We start from the raw sequence: 25,276 nt of genomic DNA, 5'->3' as shown, positions 1-25,276 counted from the left end.
GAAATGTGTTATTACACCACCCACGCTTAAGATAATGTATAGCTTTACAGCTAACCATTGTCTTCTGGGTTGGCTGCAGTTTAAGAGCACCATAGTGGCACACATGTCAGATAAAATGTATGTGCAATGTAGAAAGACCTATTTTTATATCTTTGTAAAGTCACCTTGTATGTTAATGTAAATTTAGGGACTGTGGGCCTAAATGCATGCAGATCTCAAATACAAAATGAAATTGTTGCAGATGGTTGATTTACATCACCGTAGAATGATTTGTGTGACATCAATATAGTTGTAGCAAATAAATCTAAAGGAGTCAATTCAATAATGTTTGGTAAAGGACACAGGTAAGCATTATGCCTACGTGGCTCTATCACTGACCAGGTTAAAGAAACATGGGTTGAGATAACAGTCTTCGGAGGGAGATTATAATACCTTGCATTTAGAGAAGGTATGTAATCAGGTCCAATACCCTGCCATGGAGGCCCCATTGTCCAGTGTGTGGGTTTGTTTTGAGTTTGAAAGCTGCTTAGAGGACCAATCGAGTGCAATGTATGCCCCGTTTGCATCAGAAGTTGTTTTTGGATGCTCCCAAAATGCAATAAGATTGGACTCAGTACTACGCAAAGGGCTAAAGCAAATTTTGCAACCTAACAAGAGATTGTTTTCTTCAATCAACTGGGATAGTTGCAAACTCTTCTGCCAAATAGTTTGAACAGAAATTGTCCCCCTGTCATATGTCTTTAGTTTTCTGTGTTGTGGAGTCTGGAACCTGCCTTCTGATTAAGGTGTCCGGTGTAAGATGTTTTGAAGTCTGTTCTATTCAACCATTTTTGTGTTCGCACATCTCATTCAACTCTGGGTGTGCTGTTGAATATGCACCTCCCTTCAATCCTATTTTAAAAGCCCTCCCTTACTGATCTTCACTGAATGGAGCAAAAAGACACAGAAGCGCCCAGACGTGATTTGGGATGTTTGATGTGGTTTAGACAAACTTATATCCAATCAAACATCGACTTAAAATTCAGCCACTTTAGCTGCACCCCCAAAATACATAACTTTATACTACCACGACATAAACTTACATATGACATTTACAGCTGTTCTTGTTGTGAAAACAATAGTGGTTTCATAGAGATTAAGTCCTAAATCTGATTTATTGGTAAACAAATCATGGGAATGACATTTACAGAAACTTCAGGTTTCATCTAATGGAAGGGTAAGAGGTGCAAGTCTCGCAGTGTGATCCCATTTCAGTCGGGTAATGTTTTTTTTTTCTTATTAGCCCATGAAATGAGACATCGGCTCTAACACCCTTGGACTAATGCATGTTTAATGCCTAAAAACAACATGAATATATTTCTTTACCAGCACACGCACGGCAGTATGTTTAGTACTCCGAGATGTACATGCAACACTATATTTATTGGATGAGGTTTCGCTTTTAAAGTGCTTAAAGGCAGCAAAAATATTATCCTCAGCACTATACAAATATTATCTTTAATTTTTATTATTATTATTGTTAGTAGTAGCAGTAGTACTAGTATTATGAAGAACAGGCCACAGCATAGGATAATTTCTTACACCTATTTAAACAAATGCATGTAAAATGCACAAAGAATATGTTTTTGTATTTCCACATACAGTGCTTAAATCGTTTCCAGTGTTACCTGATGCACTATTGAGGCCATGCACTGTGCCTGTGAAAGTCTAGCACTGCTATCAAGCAAAAACACACCTAAAAACATTAAATAGAACATACAACAAAGGGTATGCAAACTCATGTTTATTGTCTCTTTAAAACCTTTCTCCCACTGCTGTTGTCACACATATATTGGGCAGCAAAATTCAACTTAAACCTTACACTTAGTCCTTTCACAATATACTTAAAGTATCAACTAAAGAAGCTTTCTCCACAGAAGTTTGCCTCCTCTTTAAAGCATTGCTCTTGCCTCCGTAGGTGGTATATCTGTCACTCTTTTGAAGCCTTTGTCTAGTTGTGAAATGCTAACAGCTACAGAATGTATACAAAGAAGGCTGGGAAATGTCATGCTCTTTGCCCTAAGGAAGTGAATGCTGTGCCTTTTAAGTTTGTGCAAACAATGCAGGCAGTTCATGAACATCAGCAAAATAAAAAATGAAAGGGTTGCTTGAAAAAATATATGTCAATAATACAATATATTTACCAAGTGCTTACTTTAAAGAAAAAGATTCTGAGCAGATAAATATATTTAAAAATAAATATGTGATGACCACCATGGATCACTTACGTGCTAAATTATCTCATTAGGCATTTGATATTTAAATCTGTTACTTTTAATGGATTTTTTTTCCAGGATGGGTTTTTCATTCACCTAGTAAACTCTGCAATATTGCGAAAACAATACACATCATGTATTGTAATGAAATCACTCCCTAGGAGGAAGGCTACACCATAGAACCAATGGCAGGCTTTGAGACAGAGAGACTCCTTTGAAATGATGGAAGACCTGAAAGACACTGGCTGGCGCCAATGACCGAAGGGGTGCTGAACTTAATAAGCCAAAGGGTGAAGATGGGCGACCCATAGCTCAGTCGCTGTGTATTTTACACAAGAGATTGTCTTCACCAGAAATGAATGAGTGACATGTATATTATGGTCCAGAAACACAGACATTTCAACATTCTGGTCAAATTTAAAATATACTTTGCCCATAGGCTTGTGATTTACCATTATGTTACCAATGACGCCTTATATACAGTATTGGCCTGTATTACAGTTACCTTTTCAGTATCATCCCTTTTAAAACTGGCATCCTTGACATGGTCTCCCCATAACTTTTTGCCTTCAGACCTCCTGCTTTTGCAGACTTTGTTTTTGCTGGGCTTAGGACTCTGCACACTTTACTACTGCTAACTAGTACGAAATGCTTGTGCTCTTTCCCTAAAACATAGTAGCAGTGGCTTATACCTAATTGGTATATTTAATTCACTTAGAAGTCTCAATTAAAGTGGCACTACAACCACATGTGCCCAGGGCCTGTAAATTAAATGCTACTAGTGGACCTGCAGCACTGGTTGTGCCACCTTTAAGTAGGACTCTAAACATGTCTCAGACCTGCCATTGCAGAGACTGTGTGTGCAGTTTAAACCATCATTATAACCTGGCAAAGTACATTTTTGCAAGCCTAAACTTCCTTTTTAATACATGTAAGTCACCCATAGCGAATGCCCGGGACACTCCAGATGGCAGGGTGCAATGTATTTGAAAAGCAGGACATGTAGGTTTAAGATTTACATGTCCTGGTAGTTAAAAACTCTTACATTTGTTTTTCACTAGTGGAAGGCCTCTCCCTCCCATAGGATAACATTGGAGTTGCCTTATTACATTCTAATAGGAAGAGATCACCAGTTCATGTTTAGTGTCTCTAGAATCACGATTTAAAATCCTAACTTATGGGGACGTCAGATTTTAAATTGTTTCCGTGCCTCAGCCATTTGGTGTCTGCAGCCTGTCAATGCGTCCGTCGTATGACTGGGTGTGGGTTACAGTTGGGCTTTGTGTATGCCTCCTAGTGGTGTTTTCACTATTTTTCTGTTCGAAGTGTTGCATAAATACTTCACACAGTGCCTCTGCGCTCAACCTGACTTTTCTGTGTCAATTTAGCAGGTGGTTGAGCACAGGTTTATTTGGGGTTTGCTTGTGCCTTACCTTGCCAAGGATTGTGATTGCTGTTGACCAGGGCTCACACCCCCATCAATCAGTAACCCATTTTTTTGCAATCTCTATGTGTGTATACATTAAAAAAAATAGAAACAATATGAGTAGGTCTATGAAGGAAACGTGTTTACTTTACTGCTCTTCTCGTTTGTCCTTTAAGCTTACATTTGGAGGTCTGCCATTTTCCGGAAAGCCAGGTTCACACATCAGAAAGAACTTCAAAGGATGCATGGAGAGTATAAACTACAATGGTGTTAACATCACCGATCTTGCAAGAAGAAGGAAGTTAGACACATTTAATGGGGTAAGGACTGTATTTCTATTTTTATTTACTGATGAATGCATGTGTCCATAAATTAGTATTTGTAGAGCAGAACCGTAGCTAGGGAGCAAAAGAGCTCTTAACAAGTGGATGAGCTCTAAGATAAAATTCAAGATTGTTTGTGATGAAGTGAAACATTTGATAGTGATGAGCCCAAACAGGTGGAGTTGTAGTTTTCTATAAAGTGGTTGATGTTCAGATCCTCTTTAAATTTCAGAAGGGTTGGAGCAGTTCATACGTTCTTTAATATAGACAATCAGTCTATTTTTTTGCATACTTTTTTTATTTAAGAAGTTGATAAAATTCAGACACGTATATTGGCAGTTTAGTGTGGTGTTACAAAATAAATAAGTCATTACTGAACCAAGCAAATAGTAGTAAGTTTAGGATTGAGTCTTAAGTTCATTCTGTGAATCGGGCCCATGGTCTTTATTACGTGTATTCTTTGCAGAGTAATTGCAGCACACAGAATGTGCATGGGTATTTCACTAGTATTTTGCTGGTTCACTTATCGAGAGAGTACCTCAAACCCATCAGAAGTAATGACAAACCTAAGGATGAACTCATATAAAAATATTTTTATTTTGTGAGTTTGGCAAAAATAAAATTACACTGAAGAGAGAATGACAGCAGCTTAAGAGGTGTAAAGCAAAATGATGCCCTCCCCCTTGTAAGTTGTGATAAGGGGCCCCTGCTTCTCCCATATCTCACAGATATTCATTGGTCTTGGGATGAATGGGAGCCCCCTGAAAGACTGAGGGCCTCGTGAAGAGTTGGGGCTCCCCTGCGACGGAGGAGCTGCGGGGACCTGCTTTACAAACCTGACTGGCTTATTTTCGAAAGTATGCAATGGTACAGGTTTGTTCATCGGGCCTAAACCTGGCCCATTTATAGTATTATGGTGTTCGTGCTGCATTATACAATGTGCTTTCTCAAAAAACTAGTAAGCGAATGGCCATTTTGTGCAGCAGCAGTGGCCTCATATCCGGGCAGCCTCGACAATCAGAAGAAAAGCACTTACAAATTAAATGTCGAGAACATCATTAGACGACTTTTTATTTTGCTTTTATCGGATCTTTGTGGATTTTATAGGTGTGTTAATGTCTATTGTAATTTCCGCATAAACTGCTTTTATAGTTTTTCGTGTCTACTGCGGTCAAATCAATAAATACATTTAAATGTAATAGAAAGTCCAAATACAAATGACTTCAGAGCAACTGAAACATATTCTGTCAGCTACAGCTCATGAAATGTGTTTTTTTAAATCTCTTATTGAATTGCAAATGACAGTTCCAGTCATCCGATTATGGGGCTTCCACACTCTCGCAGTTCTGAGCACTCACGGTGCAAGCAGCTTATAAACATAAAAACGTATTTGGATTTTTGGTCAGAGTTTAGATGTGGATCCAATAAAAAAAAACATGCATTTTGTGTATTCAACATTATATCCAGGCCAACAGCAAGCTTTGAAACTCCCCATTCCATAGTATCTGTGTATAGCAAAATGTGAGCATGCAGTTGTATTATGCTGTCATAAACTAAAATATTGTGAATATAGCTATCCACATCTGCATGCCTTGTGCCACTGTGTCGTTACAGTTTTGTCTTAGTCTTAGTTTCCACAGGACAGATATCTTTTCTTTCTTTAATAACTGTGGTGCCCTTTGACATACTTGCTCAAAACATTCCAAAAACCTGTTCATCATCATAGCCCTGATCTTGAAACCAGGGAAAGTTCCATCAAGCTGTGGGTCTTATAGGCCCATATCGCTCCTAAATGCCGACTATAAAATCTTTTCCTCAATATTGGCAGCAAGATTAGGACTCAGGGCAGGCAACATTCTTCATTTGGATAAGAAGGGTTTAATAAGGGGTCGTCATCTCTCAGACCTTACGTACGATTTTATCTGTGCGATCGATCTGGCTACAGCATATTCTATCCCACTAGCAGCCATGACTCTAGATGCTACCAAGGCCTTCGACAGGGTGAATTGGATTTACCTGTCAGAGGTCTTGAAGAAATTTAATTTGGGAGAAAAATGTTGTCGCACAGTTCAGCTGATTTATCTGAACCCTACGCCAAGACCTTTTGTTAACTGCAATATTACGGACCCCCTTAAGATTTCCAGGGGGACCAGCCAAGGCTGCCCACTTTCCCCTCTCCTTTTCGACTTATACATTGAGCCATTTGCTCAGTGGCTCAGGGATGATCCTAACATTCAGCCGTTTAAGTACGGGGAATGGGAGAGGAAGGTAGCCTTGTATGCTGACGATATTCTAGTTCCCTCAGCTAATTTACACATAGCATTTCCAGCTGTCGTCAGCCTTGCTCAGGAGTTTGGTTGAGTGTCAGGCTACGAAATCAACGCCTTTAAGACGCAAATTATGGTATGGAACATGGGAGGTATCCAGCACCAGCACCAGACTAGTTCCAAAATGAGGAATTTGGGAATAAACATCCTCCAAGACATCACTAAGATCACTGAGACCAATCTGGCTGTGGTGGCAAGGAGGTGCCAGAGGCTAATGAAATACTGGGCCCTACTCCCTTTATCCATTGGTGGCAGAGTTAATTTGGTCGAGATGTCAATACTCCCGAAAAATACTTTCCTCTTCAATTGCATTCCCCTCAATTTAAAAAAATCCATTATTGACAAACTGCAGAGTGGTATTAATTCATTTGTTTGGGCACATAAATCACTAAGGATTTGATGGAAAAAACTGAGACGCAGAAGAGAGAAGGGAGGCCTTGCTTTACCAGATCTCCAGCGGTATACTTGGGCCTTCCAACTTTCACATTCACGTATGCTCTTGAAAATTCCTGTCAATACTGGTGCAAGGGTGAATTTTCTAGCTATGCTGAGGGGTGCCAATTTATCGGTGGAGGGTTTTCTGTTCAAATTTGGCGATCCAAAGTTTTTTAAAAAGATCAAGCTAAAGGTTCTCCAGGGCTTAGCCAAAACATGGGTAAAATTAAGGGGCTTGTCTGCGTTGGGTTATTTTTCCAGCATGGCTCCCCTCTGGGACTCCCCTGGGGCTCCAGAGTGTCTGAGGGATAGGTTGGCAAAATCCTTGAGGGAAGTCGGACTAGCGGTCTGGGGGGGACCTGATCCGGATGGCACTCTTGTTTCATGGGAGCATCTTAGGGATAGGGTCGGAGCAGGCCTTTCCAGATTTAAATATCTCCAGTTGGAAATCTGGGCCCATTCACACTCACAAAAAACTTGTGGAAGCTTAATCAGATGTGGCAACTCCCTGGAACATCAGTTTGTGACTAAGCCCTTTTGGGATGAAGGAAGTTTCCTTTTGGTACCAAGCCATCTCTGAAGCAGTGAACGGTGAATTTAAACTTGCTGATGAGCTGTGGGGTGGTTTCGTACCAGCTCAAGACTGTGATATATTATGGCAGATCTCATGTAAGATCCTATATGAGGTAGTAAAACCGGCTTGGCTAAAAAGGAACCACCTGTTTACCATCCACAGAGACTTTTTTTCTCCACAAAAGCTTTCTAAAATCACTAAAGGCTCACCAGTCTGCTGGAAGAAATGTGGGCTGGCTTCTGCTTCCGATATCCACATGTTTAAAGAGTGTCCTGCCCTTGTTCCTTTCTGGGATAGCATTGGAAATTTTCTGGCAAGCACCCTAGGGTGCCCAATCATCATCGACTTACCTTTGATCATCTTTGGGGGGTAGACAGCGTTAAGTGTCCTGCCAGATCACTGTTTTTTTATGCTATCCTCCTAGGTAGGAGGTAAATCTGTATAAGATGAATAGATTCCACTGCCCCCTCTTTTCTAGACTGGCATACTTCAGTTTTGGCGGTCTCTAAGCTTGATCTGATGAGATCAGGTAGTAAGAAGAAGAAAGCATTTTGGGACCTCCTGCAACAGAGATGTGGCTCAGAGTTGACCGTTTGAGTTTTTTTCTCTGTCTGAGTCCTATGATTATGCTGCCTTAATACTCTTCCGGCTAAGTCGGATTCTCCTAGTTTGTTACTGGGGGTTCTACGACAAGTGTCTTCTAGCTCTGGTAGCTTGGCAGAAGAGTTATCTCAGCTGGTTCTTCATTAGCACCCAGGTAAATTCTGGTACCAGTAGGCGGGGTCCCCACTTCCAGTAGCCTACGCCTCTCAGCTTGCTGAGGGAGGGTATAGACATCTTGAGTGCGAACTGAAGTGAGATTGGTGGCGAATGAGGACAAAAAAACCTGTTAATCCACTTTGGCTCTGAAATGGAAAGTTCAGCTCTGATCTATGAAGCGGGGGCCAATCAAAAGGAGGATTCCAAAAGCGCTATTTACCATGTTACATTATATATATATAAAAGCCGCGTTTCACTCCCGGCACGCTGGACTTCGCCTCAGCAAGGATAGCACGGACACAGATCAGTTAGGTGCTTGAATTTTATTAGTGCAAATTCAGCCGCATGACGTTTCGGCTCCGAGGAGCCTTGCTCACATGAGACATATATAAATATATATATATATGTGTGTGTATATATATATATTCAGACTCAGTCTTGGCTTCCAGTTGCTTGAAATGCACTCAGACAACAATGCGGGGTTCTAAGCTCCAACCCCATTGAAATGGGTTGGAAGACGCCTGCCAGCTCCCCTTTCACAGTCACAGTACCACTCTGCCGACAGGTTTCGAAATGTATTATTCTTAAAGGGATTGTGATAAAAGTGTCAAGCACATTCGCGGGACTGTCTTCTTTTATGTGCAAATTAGCTCACCCTCTGATGGGCTGCTCTGGATGAGTCTCCGCTGTGCATCCTGGGAGAAGCAGTGCTGTTGGTCTATTTAGAGCTCGTAGATGAGCTCCCACTGATGGGCGTCTCCCTTAAATCCTCTTCCATTTGCCATCTAGGGTCCAGTAGAGGTCTGTTCTTCTGAAGGAGACTTGCTCTCTTTTTTTGAGTGTATGACCTATCTGTAGCCATATTTTTCTCATAATGATGGTGTTCATGCTCTCTTGCTTGCATGTGGTGAGACGTTAGTATCTTGTGTTTTTTCAGTGAAAATCTATTTTAGACAAAAGAGAAGTAGGAACGCCTCCGAGTTTCCAAAGTTTTAGATGGAGAGCAGCTTCTTTAAGTGAAGCTTTTTACAACACCACCAATTTTCTAAAATCACGGGTCCCCAACCATTTCTGTTATAAGAGCTACTTGTGGTCACTGAAAATCATTTAGATAAATTTATATTATTAGTGAGGTAACAGTAATCACATGAGACAAGATTACATTAGTGACCGCCACGTGCAAGATTACTAGCAGTAATTAGCTCAATGCATCAGGCAAGACTGGCTACAGTAAGGCAAAAATGGCTTTATAACTTTGAAATTAATCTACAGGGTTAATACACGACAGCCATAGCTGCAATGCCAATGGCACCAAGGTAATTACTTTCGTAATAAGTCTCCCCAATCTTCATGATTTACCACTAAGGTATCAGCTTTAAAAATATTTTGGAAATCCAGCCAATTGTCTTCAAACATTGACTAAGCTTATGAGTTATACACATTTTCGGCTCAGATACATGCTTTTCAATTTTGGGATACATTTATTAATTCGACCAAGCAAAAGCTTCTAAGTTAATGGGTTGGGCTCAACACAAGAAAGCTACTTACAGGCAGCTGGAGAGCCACCACTAGCTTTTAAGCTACTCGTGGTAGAACCCTGCTCGAAATGATCTCACCTCAAATGTCTTTTTTCTAGGATGTTTTTTAAGCTTTGGATTAGCACAGTGTAATCCATGCCAAACTAGAAAAAGAACAAAAGTTGTTTAGAATTACCAGACACAATATTAGCCTTTTGCCATTTTTGCACGAAAGTCTTTAAGCATAGGATTAGCAAGTGCCATCCATGCGAAGTTGAAAAATGACAAACTTGGTAGCCGGTAAACTTTACGATTCCATGCACAATATTACAGCTTTGGATTGGTAAAATAACTTCCAAGACAACCTGAAATGACTAAAAGCAGCTCCTTACCCATATGATTTGCTCCTATTAGAGCTTTCCAGAGAAGCATAGCTTTGTCCAGACACATGGGAGCACCCGGTACGTCCACGGAATGCCCTTTTAAGCTTAGACACTCATTACGTGTTTGTTGTATTCTGGTGAGGTATTTACCACATGTGGTAAATACCATTACCCCAGGGTGATGTGTTTACCATGTGTGGTATATTACGCCTATTTGGAGTTTTTAAAAGGAATGGATAATGTGGCATAACATGTAGAATCTATTTTTAACACAAATCTGCATTTTTGACTTTTTTCCAGGCATTTTCTCATGATACATTTTTGGCAGGTTTGACCTACAATAATTAATTAAGGGAAACCTGTGAGGGTCTAATATTTTTAACGCAACTCAGAATTCCGATCCCTGTTCAAATACGTTTGTGCAGAGTGATGGGAATTTAGGCCCATATGTACGAAGCCATTAAGCATTTCTTAACGGACTGAAACGCAATTTCAGGCCTAAAAAAATACTAAGTGAGCTTTCCATGTGTACAAAAGGGGAAATGTGGTTGCAAAATGTGATTTCTACCAAGTAAAGATCACATCTAGCGATTCCTAAAATAGGAAATTGCAAATAGGGATTTTCTATTTGCGATTTTCTAAGTACATGCACGAAGCATTTCCTAAATGCAAAATGGGCATTCAGGAAATTATACTACCATCTAATCCAATCATGTGCAATTTTCAAAAAGGAACCCAAAGTGCATTTTGGCCAACACTGAATTCTGCTACACTTGCACAGGACTGTGACTGCCTGATTTTTTATTTTGTGGCCCCGGAAATGCTAGGGGTTTAAGGCGAGGATATATGCTTATATCCTTTACTTTCAGATTGTTCAGGACTAGGGGACCGGGTCCTCAAGTTCTGTAATGGCGGCTGCAACATTTTTCTTTATGACGGAGCCATCTGTTCACATCACTTGGTCTTGCAGGTGTCCAACGGGACCAGCCAAACAGAATGCTTTTTTTCAGCCATTGTTATTTATTGGTATGCCTATTGTGAGGTCCTTAGCAGTTCATTTGGTGTGTGAGCGAACATGCAAGCCTATGGAGAATGCCATGACAATTTCAATATTTTGACTAGGAATCTGCACCTGGTGCAGCATTCCAAACCACTACTTGGAATGTTTGGGATTTTTTACAACAAAGAGTATTTTGAATCTGAGATATTAATGTTGACTCATATGTTTACACATTTTTTTCTGAATTAGGCCCATTTAATGTAGATGTTCGATTACGGTACATTTGCCAAAGAAATTGGTTGCCGAAGGATTCCCTGGCATGAGGGTATCTTTATAGGTTCAAATAGTACTTGAACGCATTATGAGCATATCGCATGGGCATCTCTCATGTTCTGTTATACTGCCCAACTATGGGTGCTCGTATATAGGCTAGTCACATTAAAGTATGAATGGCACATAAGAATGAATTAAAGAAGCCCCAAGATAGGTAATAGGATCGATTAGGAAGCAACAGAAATGTATTAATGCTGTGAATGTAAAAAGAATGATAAGAAGGGTTTCCAAAAGTGGCTATCAAATGCCTTGCATAACGACAAGGCATACATGTGTCCAAGGCATTGCTGGATTAACACCACATCAGGAAGCTCTGTGGAGCATTTTCCATCTCTGGGGTATGAACAGAACTTAGATTTGTCTCTGAGAGACCAGACGACTGTACCAGATTCAAGAGATTTGGTTGTCAAACTTAGACAACTATTATAGCGAGCCCAAATAGGACGTCTGTTAATATATTGAAAAGCTATGTTGATTGGTGGATTTCTAAGCTGTCATGCATGTAGACCTCAAATTGCAATATTGATTGGTTATTAGACAGTTGGAAGTGATCTTTACTGGCCTTGATTTACAAAAAACTGTATGAGACTGTGACAAGATTTTTGTGCAGCAGTTGAAAAAGTCATTTACGTGATTTAGTGAAGGAATGTAATATCTTTTTTAAACATAATTCAGTGGTAGCCAATTAGATTACATCAACCCATTAAAAAACTGAAGCACTAAGCTAGTGTGGTTCTGTAAATTTCACCAGTACCTTTAGCGTTGTAAAATACTCCTTGTGATGGTTTAAACTTCAAAACGGTTCAAGGGGTTTCCCGTGGCCTCTTTTCCCTGAGTCATGTTTTATAAAATAACACTTGTTTACAATATATTACGGTGAAGATAGGTGGCTTTCCTGGAAATTAATGACAGGTTGTGAGTAAAATAGCGTTGTGTTGTAACTCTGCTTCTTCTACAGCTCCATGATTTTGAGATACCAATATATTTATGTTCCACTAGGTAATTTTCCTCAAACTTTGGAAGTGATAAATGCCTAATCATCTGTTATGCAGAAAATAGCATACTCTCTTATCAGACAACAGTGACATTACAATGCAGCCCACGGGCATTTTGAAGTCTTCTGTAAAATATGTGAATTCAGATTAATTATCTGGAAACTGAAATATTTGGCTAATTTCACCTAATGAGATGAAGGAAGACTGGTATGTGGGAACAGTGGTGAATAATATTTTTTAATGAGGACAGACTTTCTGGAGAAACAAAACACTGTGGTTGTACCTGTAGGGAGAAAGTTCATTGCTTGAATTGCAACAGCACTGCTATACAAAGGTAGTTAAGTAAACTATGTTCAAGTTTTGAGTTCTACAAACGTTCAGTTTAGGAAGGTGTTATGATAAAACAAGCTTTTATAAAGCTGATATGTCAGGAGGGGCTGCCAGCCTTTTGAATTGTCAATGCATTTTTTGTTGTGAATTTTTGCCATGCCGTCTTTGATAAAAAAAAAAGATAAATATATCTTGGTTTTTTTGTCTCGTAAAGCACACATGGCTATGATAGTTCCTGGGATTTTACGTGTAGATGTGCTCCTTGTGATTACGTGTATGCCATCACTCTAAGTTAGACAGTGGTTGACATGGGCTGACTCACTGCCTCTTGATGTACCTGTAGTTGTGTGAAAGTGTGAATGACATAAACAGCAGACCAGTGGATAAAGAGGGCTGGCTGAAATCCTCCATAAGTATATAATACATATAATTTCAGTAAAATCAAACAGTCTTGTTTGACCCTAGACCTAAAAATAACTAATTAAGTTAGAATGGGCATTATGGAAATGTCTTTGGAGAATGAAGAATTCAACACTACTTGAATTGCTACATCTGTCTTGCTAGACCTTAGGTAGATAGAGGATGTATTGATGTTTTAGTACTTGAAAGACCGCTTGGCTTCAAAGGCAGTACTATAATATTTTTGTAACAAAAGAAGATTAGGACAATTATGAGAAAATACTTTTTACAAAGTAACTGGCACCCCCTTAGACTGGGGTGTGTCCTCCTAGGCACAAACCAGACCCTGAGTAGGGTTTCAAAAGCATTTAATTGACTTAGCGAATGACCACAGTAATCCAAGATTCTTCAATTAATAAATGAGTGTATTGTTTTCTTCACAAATACAAATTCATTTGTTTGAATCAAATTCTGGCATCAAACCAGAAGACTACAATCTCCAAAATGCATTGTACCAACATCATAAATATCAGACATGGCTTAAATTCTCGATAGTTTTACACATCCCAATGCATTTCGGACATACCGCCCTTCAACAGGCGATAAATCTGTAATGTAAAGTAAAATGCGGTATGACCTTCAATGAGGAAATTTCTGTGATATGTATCGACTTCTGCATAATAATGAGGTGAAACACCTGAGTAAGCTGGGTAAACATTTGTCAAAAATATGTGGGTACTTCTGTTATTGTCTGCTATAAAAAGATGAAAGTTGAAGTGAGATAGATCAAACCCTCATGGTGGGAAAACGAACGGATATATAATTAGGGCAGTGATTCCCAAATCAGGAGAAAGGGAGTCCCGTCTGTGAAAGAAGTGAATCTTACAACTAAAAATGACAGCGCAATCATGCACGTGGGATAAATATCGTAAGGTCGCAATTAAAACAAAGCAGAGTTAAACATGCTGGGAGCATACTGCATGTTCGATGCTCTATATTTAATCTACATAACGCTGACAAGTTGCCGGGAACAAGACAGAACAAAAGGTTACAAATACACGAGGAATATTACATCCACATTGTTTCATGCTTTCCGAGTGTACTTACTCCGATCTAGTTGGCATGCCCCGATATAGGTGTGTGTTTCTTGTCTCAGCGTGTGTACAGATTGAATGTGTGAGCATTCATCTTATCTCCAGTCCCCAGAAGTAGAAATCTACAATGGATTGTGTACACCAGATGTATCGGTGTGAATGAAAGGTGGCAGCCATCTTATTCTGTGTAAATCATGTTCAAAATGCGTGTGATATGGACTGAAACCTAATGTACCCTGATGTGAAAATAACTGTGTTAACGAAACCTGAAAATAAAAATAAAAGGGTATGTGATACCTTACAATGTTGCCCTGCTTTGTAATGTTATCATCCAAGTGAGTTGCTTGGATGACCTTCTCTAACAAATCATATGAAACAATATGAAAGATAGTATTCAACATTCAATTGAGAGTACCTACAATATAAATAACATTCAAGGTCAGATCATGTGACTATGTGTGAGTTGATGTTTAGCTATCAACCAATATAACTCGAATGCGGTAATCACCAGTACAGCAGTTGTAGCAAATAATAATGTGGGTCACAATCAATCGTATACAGTGTATTCAGGAATACAATCTGAACAGTCAATCAGTTATAAGTAGCATTGGAATTCCATCCTGCCATTCATTTGAGTGAATCAAGGTGTTTAATCCAACAATTCTCAGGTTGTAGTAAGTGATTGTGGTTGTCCCTTCCTTCTATTTTCTAGACAACCTCCAGGATCAGGAATTTCAATTGACTAATATTATCTTTGGCTTCCAAAAAATGAGAGGTAATCATGGATTTTTGCTATTTAGTTCCTATATTACTCTTATGTTCATTAATGCTGACTTTGACCTTCCTTTCGGTATTGCCAACATACACTTTTCCACATGTACACTTCAGTAGGTAAATGATGTTTGGGGTGTCACAAGTTGCGGTTACTTGAGAATTTTTGGATTAAACATCTTGACTCACTCAAACCAAACTGAATGAATAACAGGATGGAATTCCAATGCTACTTATAACTGATTGACTGCTCAGATTATATTTCTGAATACATTGTATACAATTGATTGAGACCTATATTATTATTTGCTACAACTGTTGTACTGGTGATTACCGCATCCGAGTTACTTAGGTTGGTTGGCTGCTAAATATCATCTCCCACATGGTCACATGATCTGTCCTTGAATGTTATTTATATTATAGATACTGTCAATTGAATGTTGAATACCATCTTCCATATTGCTTCATATGATTTGTTAGAGAAGGTCATCGAAGGAATTCACTTGAGTGATAAAATTACAAAACAGGGCCACATTGTAAGGTATCACATACACTTTTATTTTTTTTAATTTTCAGGTTTCGTTAACACAGTTATTTTCACGTCAGGGTACATTGGGTTTCAGGCCATATCACAAGCATTTTGAACATGAATTACACAAGTTAAGATGGCTGCCACCTTTCATTCACACCAATACATCTGGTGTGCATAGTCCGTTATTTATTTCTACTTCCAGAGACCGGAGATAAGATGAACACTCACACATTCAATCTGTACACATGCTGAAACAAGAAACACACACCCATATCGGAGCATGCCACCTAGATCAGAGTAAGTACACTCAGAAAGCATGAAACACTGTGGATGTAACATTTCTCGTGTGTTTGTAACCTTTTTTTCTGTCTTGTTCCCATCAACTTGTCAGCGTTATGTGGATTAAATATAGAGCATCGAGCATGCAGTATTATCCTAGCATGATTAACTCTGTTTTGTTTTCATTGCGACCTTACGATATTTACCTCACATGCACGATTTCATTGTAAGATTCACTGCTTTCACAGACTGGACTCCCTTTCTTCTGATCTGGGAATCACAGCCTTAGTTATATATCCATTCGTTTTCCCACCATGAGGGTTTGATCTATTTCACTTCAACTTTGATCTTTTCATGGCGGACAATAGCAGAAGCATACGCGTATTTTTAACACTTGTTTACCCAGCTCACTCAGGTGTTTCACCTCATGATGATGCTGAAGTCTTTACATATCACACAAGTGTCCTCATTGTATGTCATATCGCATTTTACTTTACATTACAGATTTATTGCCCGATAAAGGGCGGTATGCCAGAAATGCATTGGGATATGAAAAACTATGGAGAATTTAATCCATGCCTGATATTTATGATGTTGCTGCAATGCATTTTGGAGATTGTAGTCTTTTGGTTTGATACCAGATTTTGATTCACAGGAATGAATTTGTCTTTGTGAAGAAACAATACACTGATTTATCGATTGAAGAATCTCAGATAACTGTGGGCATTTCCTGAGTCAAATAAATACTTTTAAAACCCTACTTATGGTCTGTATTGTGCCTAGGGGGACACACACCAGTCTAAGAGGGTGCGAGGTACTTTGATTATTCTTATGCTCCGGTTCAGAGAGCGATTCCCCGGGAGCACTACACACATTAATCAAGGTTCAAACATTCCTTCTTGAACCATTGAAAAATAAGCTGTGCATGGACTTCAACTTAATAAAATACTTTTGACAACATGACTCGACTCTTTTTGTGATTTGGTTTTTAAATATCCTGACTGAGTGTTATTTGAAATATAGCCCCTACAGTAAATTTCTGTGGCATTTAAGTTTGTATTCGGCAAAATGTCAGTGTGTAATTGGGCATCTCGCTTGGACAATTCCCAGTTATAGTGGCACATCAAATAAAGCAAGAGGTTAAGACGGTGGGAGAGTGTTTGGAATGAGGTAAGCATATAAAATAATATTACAGATGGGAATTGATGACCTATGTTACAACTTAAGTGATTTAAATGTAAAGAGGAAAGGGACTACAGAGGCGGATACCAGGGGCTCAAATGCAAGCAAGGCAAATGGACCTCAATGCCCCTGGTTAGCTAGTGAAAAACAGCCTTAATTGGGGCTCAAATGGCCCTTCACACCTAAAGGCACAGGTGACACTGCACCTGCTGCACTATCATTCATTCGTTATCATCTTTATTTGATTCACAAATTCATGTATTCAAATTTGGAAGTAATTGCAGATGTAAAAACGCCCGCCTACATTGTTTAAAATGTAAGGATTTCATTAAAGGCTTAATAAAAGAATTCCTCAGATCTATATAAAATTTACAAAGGAAAAGTATGTGGAAAGTTGATTGTTTAGATATGTTATCGCAAGGATAGTACATTAGTTCATGTGACCAGTTATTAATGTTTGGAAAGCTCGGCAAACGGTGAAAGATATCATGTCTAAAATGTGTTAAGACAAACCTATGCTGAATATTAAGAACATTAGTTAAGTAGGGTTGCATTAAAAAAGTGGTCAGAACCATTTGGTTGTGTTGAACAGTTGGTTTTACCAGTTCCACTGACAGTCTCAGATCATCTATTAAGTTTAAGCACTCTATCTTTAATGATTTCCTCATGATGTTACTCAAGGTTTCTGGTTGATCATAATTTTCCGGGTGGTTAATTTCAGACATGAAGTTCTTGATGAACTTTAACCATGGAATTTTTAGGGCAAGCTCCAAGCCACAGCAGTCCTTTACAATGGCACGATTGAATTCCATGTGATCTGATGTCCAGATCTTGTGCCAAAGAATAAATGGCTGGACCTTTATCACATCCGCTAAATAAGTAGCGCCCAGTTCCGAGTGACATAAAAAATTAGAGCAGCTATTAGGGAACGCAAGAAGGTTTTAAAAAAAGGCATTTTCTACCAACTGTAATGATTTGATATTTACATACACCCACAGCTTAGAACCATACATTGCAATAGTTCGACATTTAGCGTTATAGATAGTTAACATTTCTTTGGGCCGTTTACAACCCAATTTCCTAGCGAAATTGCACAGGTCCATGATTGATCTAACAAATCGCAGCCATCTGGAATTTATGGCACTTTCCCAGTTCCCTTCAAAGTCAACTAAAATGCCCAGGTACGAAATGGAGGGCGTTAGTGGTAAAATGGATTCTTCTATTAAAATGTTACGCCACTTAGCTGTCTTCCGGCCTACTTTCATGATAAAGGTCTTGTTTATATTAATTAGTAGCCCAAGGTTCTCCATGAAGTGAACAAATTTATCAAGGAGACACTGCTGAGCCAATGGGGTGATAGCCATAAGCACTGCGTTGTCCGCATAAAGTAAAACTGGTATTGGCTGGAGCCCAATTTGGGCTGATCTGTACACATATTGGCAAGAGAGTTACACAGATTATTAATGTACAAATGAAACAGAAAAGGAGCAAATACGCACCCTTGATGAACCCCTTTTTCAATACTAAAAGATTGTTTACATTTGCCCTTCAAAGCAAAACGAATTCTTGCGGAGCTGGTTGAGTAAAGATATCTGAGAAAATTGACAATGGTGATGTCTATGCCCATTGAAATCATAGCATAGCAGAGCAGAGTTTATCTACACAATTAAAACCACAGGACAAATCAACAAAAACTGCAAACAATTTACCATGTTATATGTGTGCATATTTGCTCATTAACAAGTTCAAATTGATGGATTGCTCCATGGACCCCATTCCCTGTTGGAATCCATATTGTAAGTGAGAAATTATTTTATTGTAGTCCGCCCACCCTTGTAATCTAGATAAAAGTATGTGACCCACCACTTTAGCCTGAGAATCTAGCAAAGAAATGGGTCTGTAGTGCGCAGGGCAGTTACGGTCACCTTTTTAAAATATTGGCACAGAGACTCAGACCAGGAACTTGGGAATCTGACACTCTGGCAGGATCTAAAGAAGAGAATTAGCTTTAAAAAGGTCAATCAGAACCCTGTCTAGGCCTGGTGCTTTACTTCCCTTGCTTGATCTTAGAACCAGGTTGACCTCTTCCAAAGTGAAGTTAAGGTTAAACTGATTAGGGGAAAATGTAGTCATAGAACTGTCACAGATATGGTGCTATTACCACCCCATTCTGTTGTGTCATCATATAGTTTAGAGAAATGAGCTTCCAAGTCCTCTTCGGTCACTGCAACCTCTATTCTGGGCTTTCATCATCGCGAAAGAAGGGGGAGTTTATAACGCGCCAAAACGCTGTGGTATGCTTATTGCAGCTTGCCTCATGCAGTTTTTCCGAGGCCTCCTCTTTCAGACCTTATTTTGCGTTTTTTTTAGGGTGAGCCTGTGCGATCGTCTCCAATGCTGTAGTTCCCGGATATTCCTGGGTGCACTATTTAAGGTTATTGTCAAATTTTTGTGAGCCTGGGTGCAGGCATTGCCAAACCAACCCTTGGTCTTTGCAGCTACCCTCTCCTGGTTAGAAGTTAGCCCTACTTTGATTTCTTCAGTAATTTGGTTAAATGCCTCTGTAATCATGGTAACTTCAGTTGACTCAGCTAAGCAAGCATCGAAGGCCCGCCTCTGTTTATGAACTAGTTGTTCTAAGAATCTAGTTGAGTCGATCATAGACCAGCATAGAGTACAACCGTTCAAACGAGAGAGCTCTATATTCTCCACTGACATTGAGTTTCTCTCCATATTCTGTGGGTGAAAAATGAGTAACATCGTTGGTTGTAGTGGAGGTCATACAGTAGATTTTGTTAGCTGACAATTGGCAGGGTTGAATATTAAAGCCTCCCCCATATACCAGGATGTCATATTGATTAATGATTCCAGATCAAAATCAATTTGACTTAAAATATGCAATATGTCTGGAACACAAGCATTATTATGAAAGTTTACTAGTACCTGTAAGGAGGATGCTGAGAGGTCGACATAGAAAATTTGGTAATAGGGGTTAGGTAAATTTACAGCTACATCGAAGGAAGATAATTTATTTGAAACTTAAATGCAAATACCACCCTTTGGCCTACCCCGTCTCAATGCAACTGCTGGAGAATGGAATGTTTTAAATCAGTTGAGATTAATTGGTTCACCGGCCCATGTTTCTTGAAGACAGATGATATTGAAATCTGTTGTAAAGTCTAAACATTCTGGTAAGTTGTGCTTACTGGAAGCCCCGATATATTCCAGCATAATACTGTGATAGTATTTGCAGCTGGTGTTGTGGAGTCCGTATTTACCTAATTCCTCAATGGAGGCGGCTCCACAATTAGCTGAGCAGTCAGTAAGTCCTCATCTGTCTGCTGACTAATGACCGGGGTCAAGGAAGTAGGGACAAAGTTACAGGGAAGGACTCTACTCAGTCAATCCACCCCAGTAAGACTAGAGAGACAGTCAAACCAATTGGATGTCTAGATAGGATACTTAAAAGGACATATATCATTTGGATTTGATGTTGAGGGTTGATATAGAGATTGTGATTGAGAAAATCATTGAGTCATCACATTAGATTGCATGAGGAGTTATAGGGGAGTTTGATAAAAGAAACCAAGTGGTAGAACAGAGATTTGATTTTGATTTAAAAGCACTGAGCTTGCTCGTCCTAGTATGACATTAACTAGTGCTGGAGAGGCCCACACATTGCCAGTGCTTAATTTGTAAAATAATGAGTACTGGTACACAAAGTGCTACTCATAATCCCAGGGCTGACAATATTGAATGGTAGCATGCTGAATAGCAAGGCTGTGTTGTCCCAAACCCACATCAGGCCTCTTTAATACACTTCCAGGCAACCCCTGCCCTGTTTTCTCACTCTTGCAAGCTCCTTCTTTCTCCCTTGGTGAAGTTTTATTCCCCTCTTCCTCTTTCTCCTACTTTCCCGTTTGTGTGTTTTCCCTTGTTGGAAAATGGATTATTAATAGTGATAAATATATATCTACCACTGTCAATAAGGCCACTAACAAAGTCTAGGGCTCACAATAACTCTAAGAAAATCCTTCATATGCTCAACTCTTGGTAGCTTGGCTGTGAGCAGGCTGGCTTAACTTCAGAGACATGTATATAAAGTATTTAAAAACAATTTAGTAAATAATTAAGACACAAAACACAATAAAAATCCAACACCAATTTATAATAATTGGAAATATTTTTATCTTTAAAATATCACCAAAAGGAAAAAAATCCAATGTAAGGAACTGGAGATATGAATCTTTAAATATTTAGCAAAATATAGCACATAGAAGCCTATAGTGCCCATTGAGTTTCAGCCTGACCACAATGCAGCCCTGTGCAGCTACCCATCGCGGAAGGCCTTGGCCAAAATATTACCTTCAGACTTAGAAACTTTTCTAGATTTTTTCTGCCAGGGTCCCTTGATCCTCCTTACCAGTCCGGGTTTGGTAAGGGTTTGCCGGCTTGCTTTCCAGGGAGCTCCTTGTCAAACTCTGGAAGTCTGACTTCCGGAGCGTTTCAGTGGGACAAACAAGCAGGGCAGGCCAGCTCAGGGTTAAAGGTTGCCTGCTTGGTTCTCTAGGTGTAGTCTGTCCCTCTCTGGAGCTTTTTCCCAAGTTGCTCCGAAGTTCTCCAAACTTCTGGAACTTCTTTCTGAACTTCATCTGGGGGTTCCAAAGTGTCTAGAACACAGTCCAAGAGTCTGGAATCTCCAAAATGGTCCTTGAAAGTTTGGGACTCCAGTTCCCACAATCCACTGGGACAAGACCCTTACAAATCCGCTGAACGCACTCCAGGTTGGGGATTCTTGGTGGTGATGGGCCAGGGGACCTCTGTTAACCTGTGGCTTGCAGGGAGTTCACTCTTTATTCCTCTTGAAGCAAGTTAGGTCAACAGGGTTGTAGATCCAGATTGTGCAGCAGGTGCAGTCAGTCTGAGTGCAGGGCCTGGTTGGTGCAAATTCAACTTCTAGCATGGACCCTTCTTCTTCTCTTAGTTTCAAGCAGCAGAGCTGAGAGGCTCTTCCCCTCTCAGATACTTATTCAGTGTTCTCCAGGATCAAGGAGGAGGGCACTCCTATCCATTGAGGTGCAGTTGACACCTTATCTATTTCTTCGGGTACTAGGTTCATACTTCCAGGTAATGGGGGAAGGATGGGTATCCATTAGAGAGAGTGCTTGAGACTCAATTAGCTTCCATAGATTTAGAAGAAAGGAAGTTGGCCAAGAGGAGAAGTGGGCAGGGGAGGAAGGAAATGAAATGGTGGCAGCGATAATGAAGATAATACTGAACTGCCTAGGGTTGGTGGGTTTAATTCCATGCTTACTAGGGAAATATTTCCCATGTACACTGGGGGGGATGACATTGATAAGTGGCTGACTGCATTTGAAAGGACCCTTGAGATGAGAGAGGTCCACTATAAGTATTGGGGTTTTCTCCTGTGGAGGCTGATCCCAGTACCTGGGAAGGATAGGCTTCCGACTCAACAGGGAATGAGGCAAAATCTTACTACCACATGAGACCATGTTTAGTCAAGGAATTTGGTTTGACCCCAGAGCAATACCGGGTGAAGCTCAGGGACAACCAAAAAGTTAACAAATTCCTGAGTGAACTTCGTTGACATCTCAGTGAAGGCTCTAGAGGGCTGGATTACTGGTAACCAAGTGAACACCTATGAGGGCTGTACAATTTAATGTTGAAAGCGCACATTCTGACTCATTGTTCACAAAATAATGAAAGCCAGTGCCTAGTGAACTTTAAACTGACTAGCCCTAGGTGTCGGTTGGGGAATGCCCCAGAGACGGGGAAGAGGTCGACAGAGGTAACCTCAGTGTTCTTGGGCAGGGTGGAAATTGCAACCCTGGCAGTCTTGCCTCCCAGCATGGTGAGCTATAGGCAGAGGCCTAATATCAATTGGACTGAGGTTGAGACTCTGAGAGATACAGGAGTCAGTGTGACTATGGTCACAGAGAGATGGTTTCCCCAGGGCAGATCATGCCTGGTATGCATCACAAAGTAACCTATGCTGACACCAGTGCCAAGCTCCATTACATGGAAATAGTGTGCCTGGAATTGGGTGGTGTGACAGGCCCTAAGTAAGCATGGTTGTAAAATCCGTTCCGCTCGCGGATTTTGCGGATTTTCGGTAAATTCGCAATCCGCGAACTCTCGCGAATTTGCCAAAAATCCGCAACTTCGCACGTAGCGGATTTTTTTGCTTGGTGATACAATATTGCGGCGCGAGGCGTTCACTTACCGCCATGCAGCGTTTGCCGAGTTGTTTTTCTCGATATTTTGCGTGTGCTGCGCCATTTTGGATCTTGCTGCGGGATCCCGCAGGTGTTTGGCGACGAATGAGAAACAAGACGGCCGTGCCTGTTCTTGACCACGTGGGTAAGTTCGCGCGAGATTTCCCTCGCGATCACACGCGAACTTGTACTAGCGAGCCGCACACTTTGCGAGATTACACTTCGAAAACAGAAATACGTCATGCAAACAAGATGGCCGCAGCCGTGAACGACCGTGAGGGTAACTTCGCGCCGTTGCGCTACAAGCGGCTCGCTAAAACGCACAAAACCTTGCGAACTAACACGCCGCAAAAAAACAAATCGCATATTCGCACGAATTTGAGGCTTCCGAATTCGATCTCGCGCAAGTTCGCGCCCCGCAAATCCCGCTTAATTGCAGAAAAACGAGTTTTGCAAAACTGAAAGCACTCAGCAGGTGCAAAAGTTCAACCTCATCATTAGTAACCATTCCCTGTAGTGCTTCCTGAGGGGCCCCTCCAGAGTTCAGTTGCCTACTTGCAACTTTTCTATGACCCTGCACTGACCCTCACCGCAGGCGCATAGAATAGCTACAAGTAGGCCACAAAGGTCCTGTGAAAAAAAATTGCACTGCAACAGAAAGCAAATTACAGAAAAGGAAGCAAGTGCCAGAATGAAAGTTTAAATTCAGTGACACATTAATCAACCCCAAATTAATTCATGTCAGTTGAAGCAGGGCAGGTGTGCTTGCTTTCCCCCTCACCCCCATAATCTACAGTGATGAACCAGAGGGTGGCAGTGGTGAAACAGAGGGTGCTGTGAACCTGTGATGATGAACCAGACATAGAAACATCATAGTCGAGACCGTTGCGAGCCGACATGTAAGTTCGCAATTGCAAACTGGTACAAAACCCTCGCGAACTGGCAGAAACCCTTGCGAACACACACACAAAAAAATCCGCAAATTCACGAGAGTTCGCGGATTTTGCGGATTGCAAATTCGTGAATACGCAAATTCGCGAACGGCAGATTCTCAAAATTCGCCCATGCTTAGCCCTAAGCAGGTAGTTGTGTCTGCTGCCCTCCCAGTAGACTGTCTACTGAGAAATGGTCTCGAAACATCTGACTGGTCAGGGGTGGAGAGAATGGTCCATGCAAGAATGGTGGATCTCCCTGACTGGGTTTGTGCTGTGACCAGGTGACAGACTACACAAAAGGTCAATTCTGGACAATTGGACCCTGGAACAATGGACCAAGCATCCAATGGCAGGAGTAAGGGCAATGGGTCTTGTGAGTCAGCCCAAAGAACAAAAGAGGTGCAGGAGGAATCTAACCCTGAGGGTGGAGGATCAGCCCTTCGAGATAGGGATTCCACCTCTGCAAAATCTGTCTGCTTTGGCAGAATTGCAAGGAGCTGGTGGGCCCTCCAGAGAGGAGTTGTGTCAGGGACAGAGAGAGTGTCCCATACTTGAGGGCTTGAGGCAGACTGCCTCCAGGCAAGCGAAGGGTCATATTAGTGGCTTCCAAAAAGTCTACTGGGAGGATGGTGTTCTCTACACTGAGTCCAGAGACCTCCAAGATGGGGCTACTAGGAGGTTGGAGGTCCCTCAGAAGTAAAGAGAATTCCTCCTGACTTTAAGCCATGACATCCTCTTAGCAGGACATCTGGGTGAGACTAAGATCTGGAACCAGCTGGTTAACCATTTCAATTGGCCCAACATGTCTGCCAAAGTAAAGGAATTTTGCAGCTCCTGTGTAACCTGTCAGGCTAATGGAAAGACAGGGACCAAGCCAAAAGCATTGTTGAGACCACTGCCAGTGGTTGGGACTCCCTTTGAGAGGGTGGGGTGGACATTGTGGGTCCCCTAGAACCATCTACATCATAAGGGAACAAGTATATCTTGGTGAAAATGAACCATTCCACAAGATACCCTTAACCAATACCCCTCAGAACAGTCACTGCTCCTTTAGTGGCTAGTGCCCTACTTGGTGTGTTCACCAGAGTAGGTTTCCCAAAAGATGTTTCATATCGAGCAGAAACTTTATGTCCAGCTATCTGAAGGTGGTGTGGGAAGAATGTGTTGTTACCTAGAAGTTCACCACCCAAT

General features: G+C 40.7%; 1 protein-coding gene across 1 annotated transcript in view; it reads left to right on the top strand.

Annotated features, from left to right (window-relative positions):
* The window catches only part of LOC147663694 (contactin-associated protein-like 2), a 542,132-nt gene that overhangs the window by 441,877 nt on the left and 74,979 nt on the right, over positions 1-25,276 (top strand). Inside the window, exon 6 of the mRNA XM_086950260.1 lies at positions 3,858-4,001. Within this exon, the coding sequence (XP_086806386.1) occupies positions 3,858-4,001 (144 nt within the window). The remainder of the gene's footprint in view (positions 1-3,857; positions 4,002-25,276) is intronic.

This window comes from Lissotriton vulgaris, unplaced genomic scaffold (genome assembly GCF_964263255.1).
Source record: "Lissotriton vulgaris unplaced genomic scaffold, aLisVul1.2 SCAFFOLD_1006, whole genome shotgun sequence".
Lineage (NCBI taxonomy): Eukaryota > Metazoa > Chordata > Amphibia > Caudata > Salamandridae > Lissotriton > Lissotriton vulgaris.
This window is presented reverse-complemented; position numbering and strand designations above follow the sequence as displayed.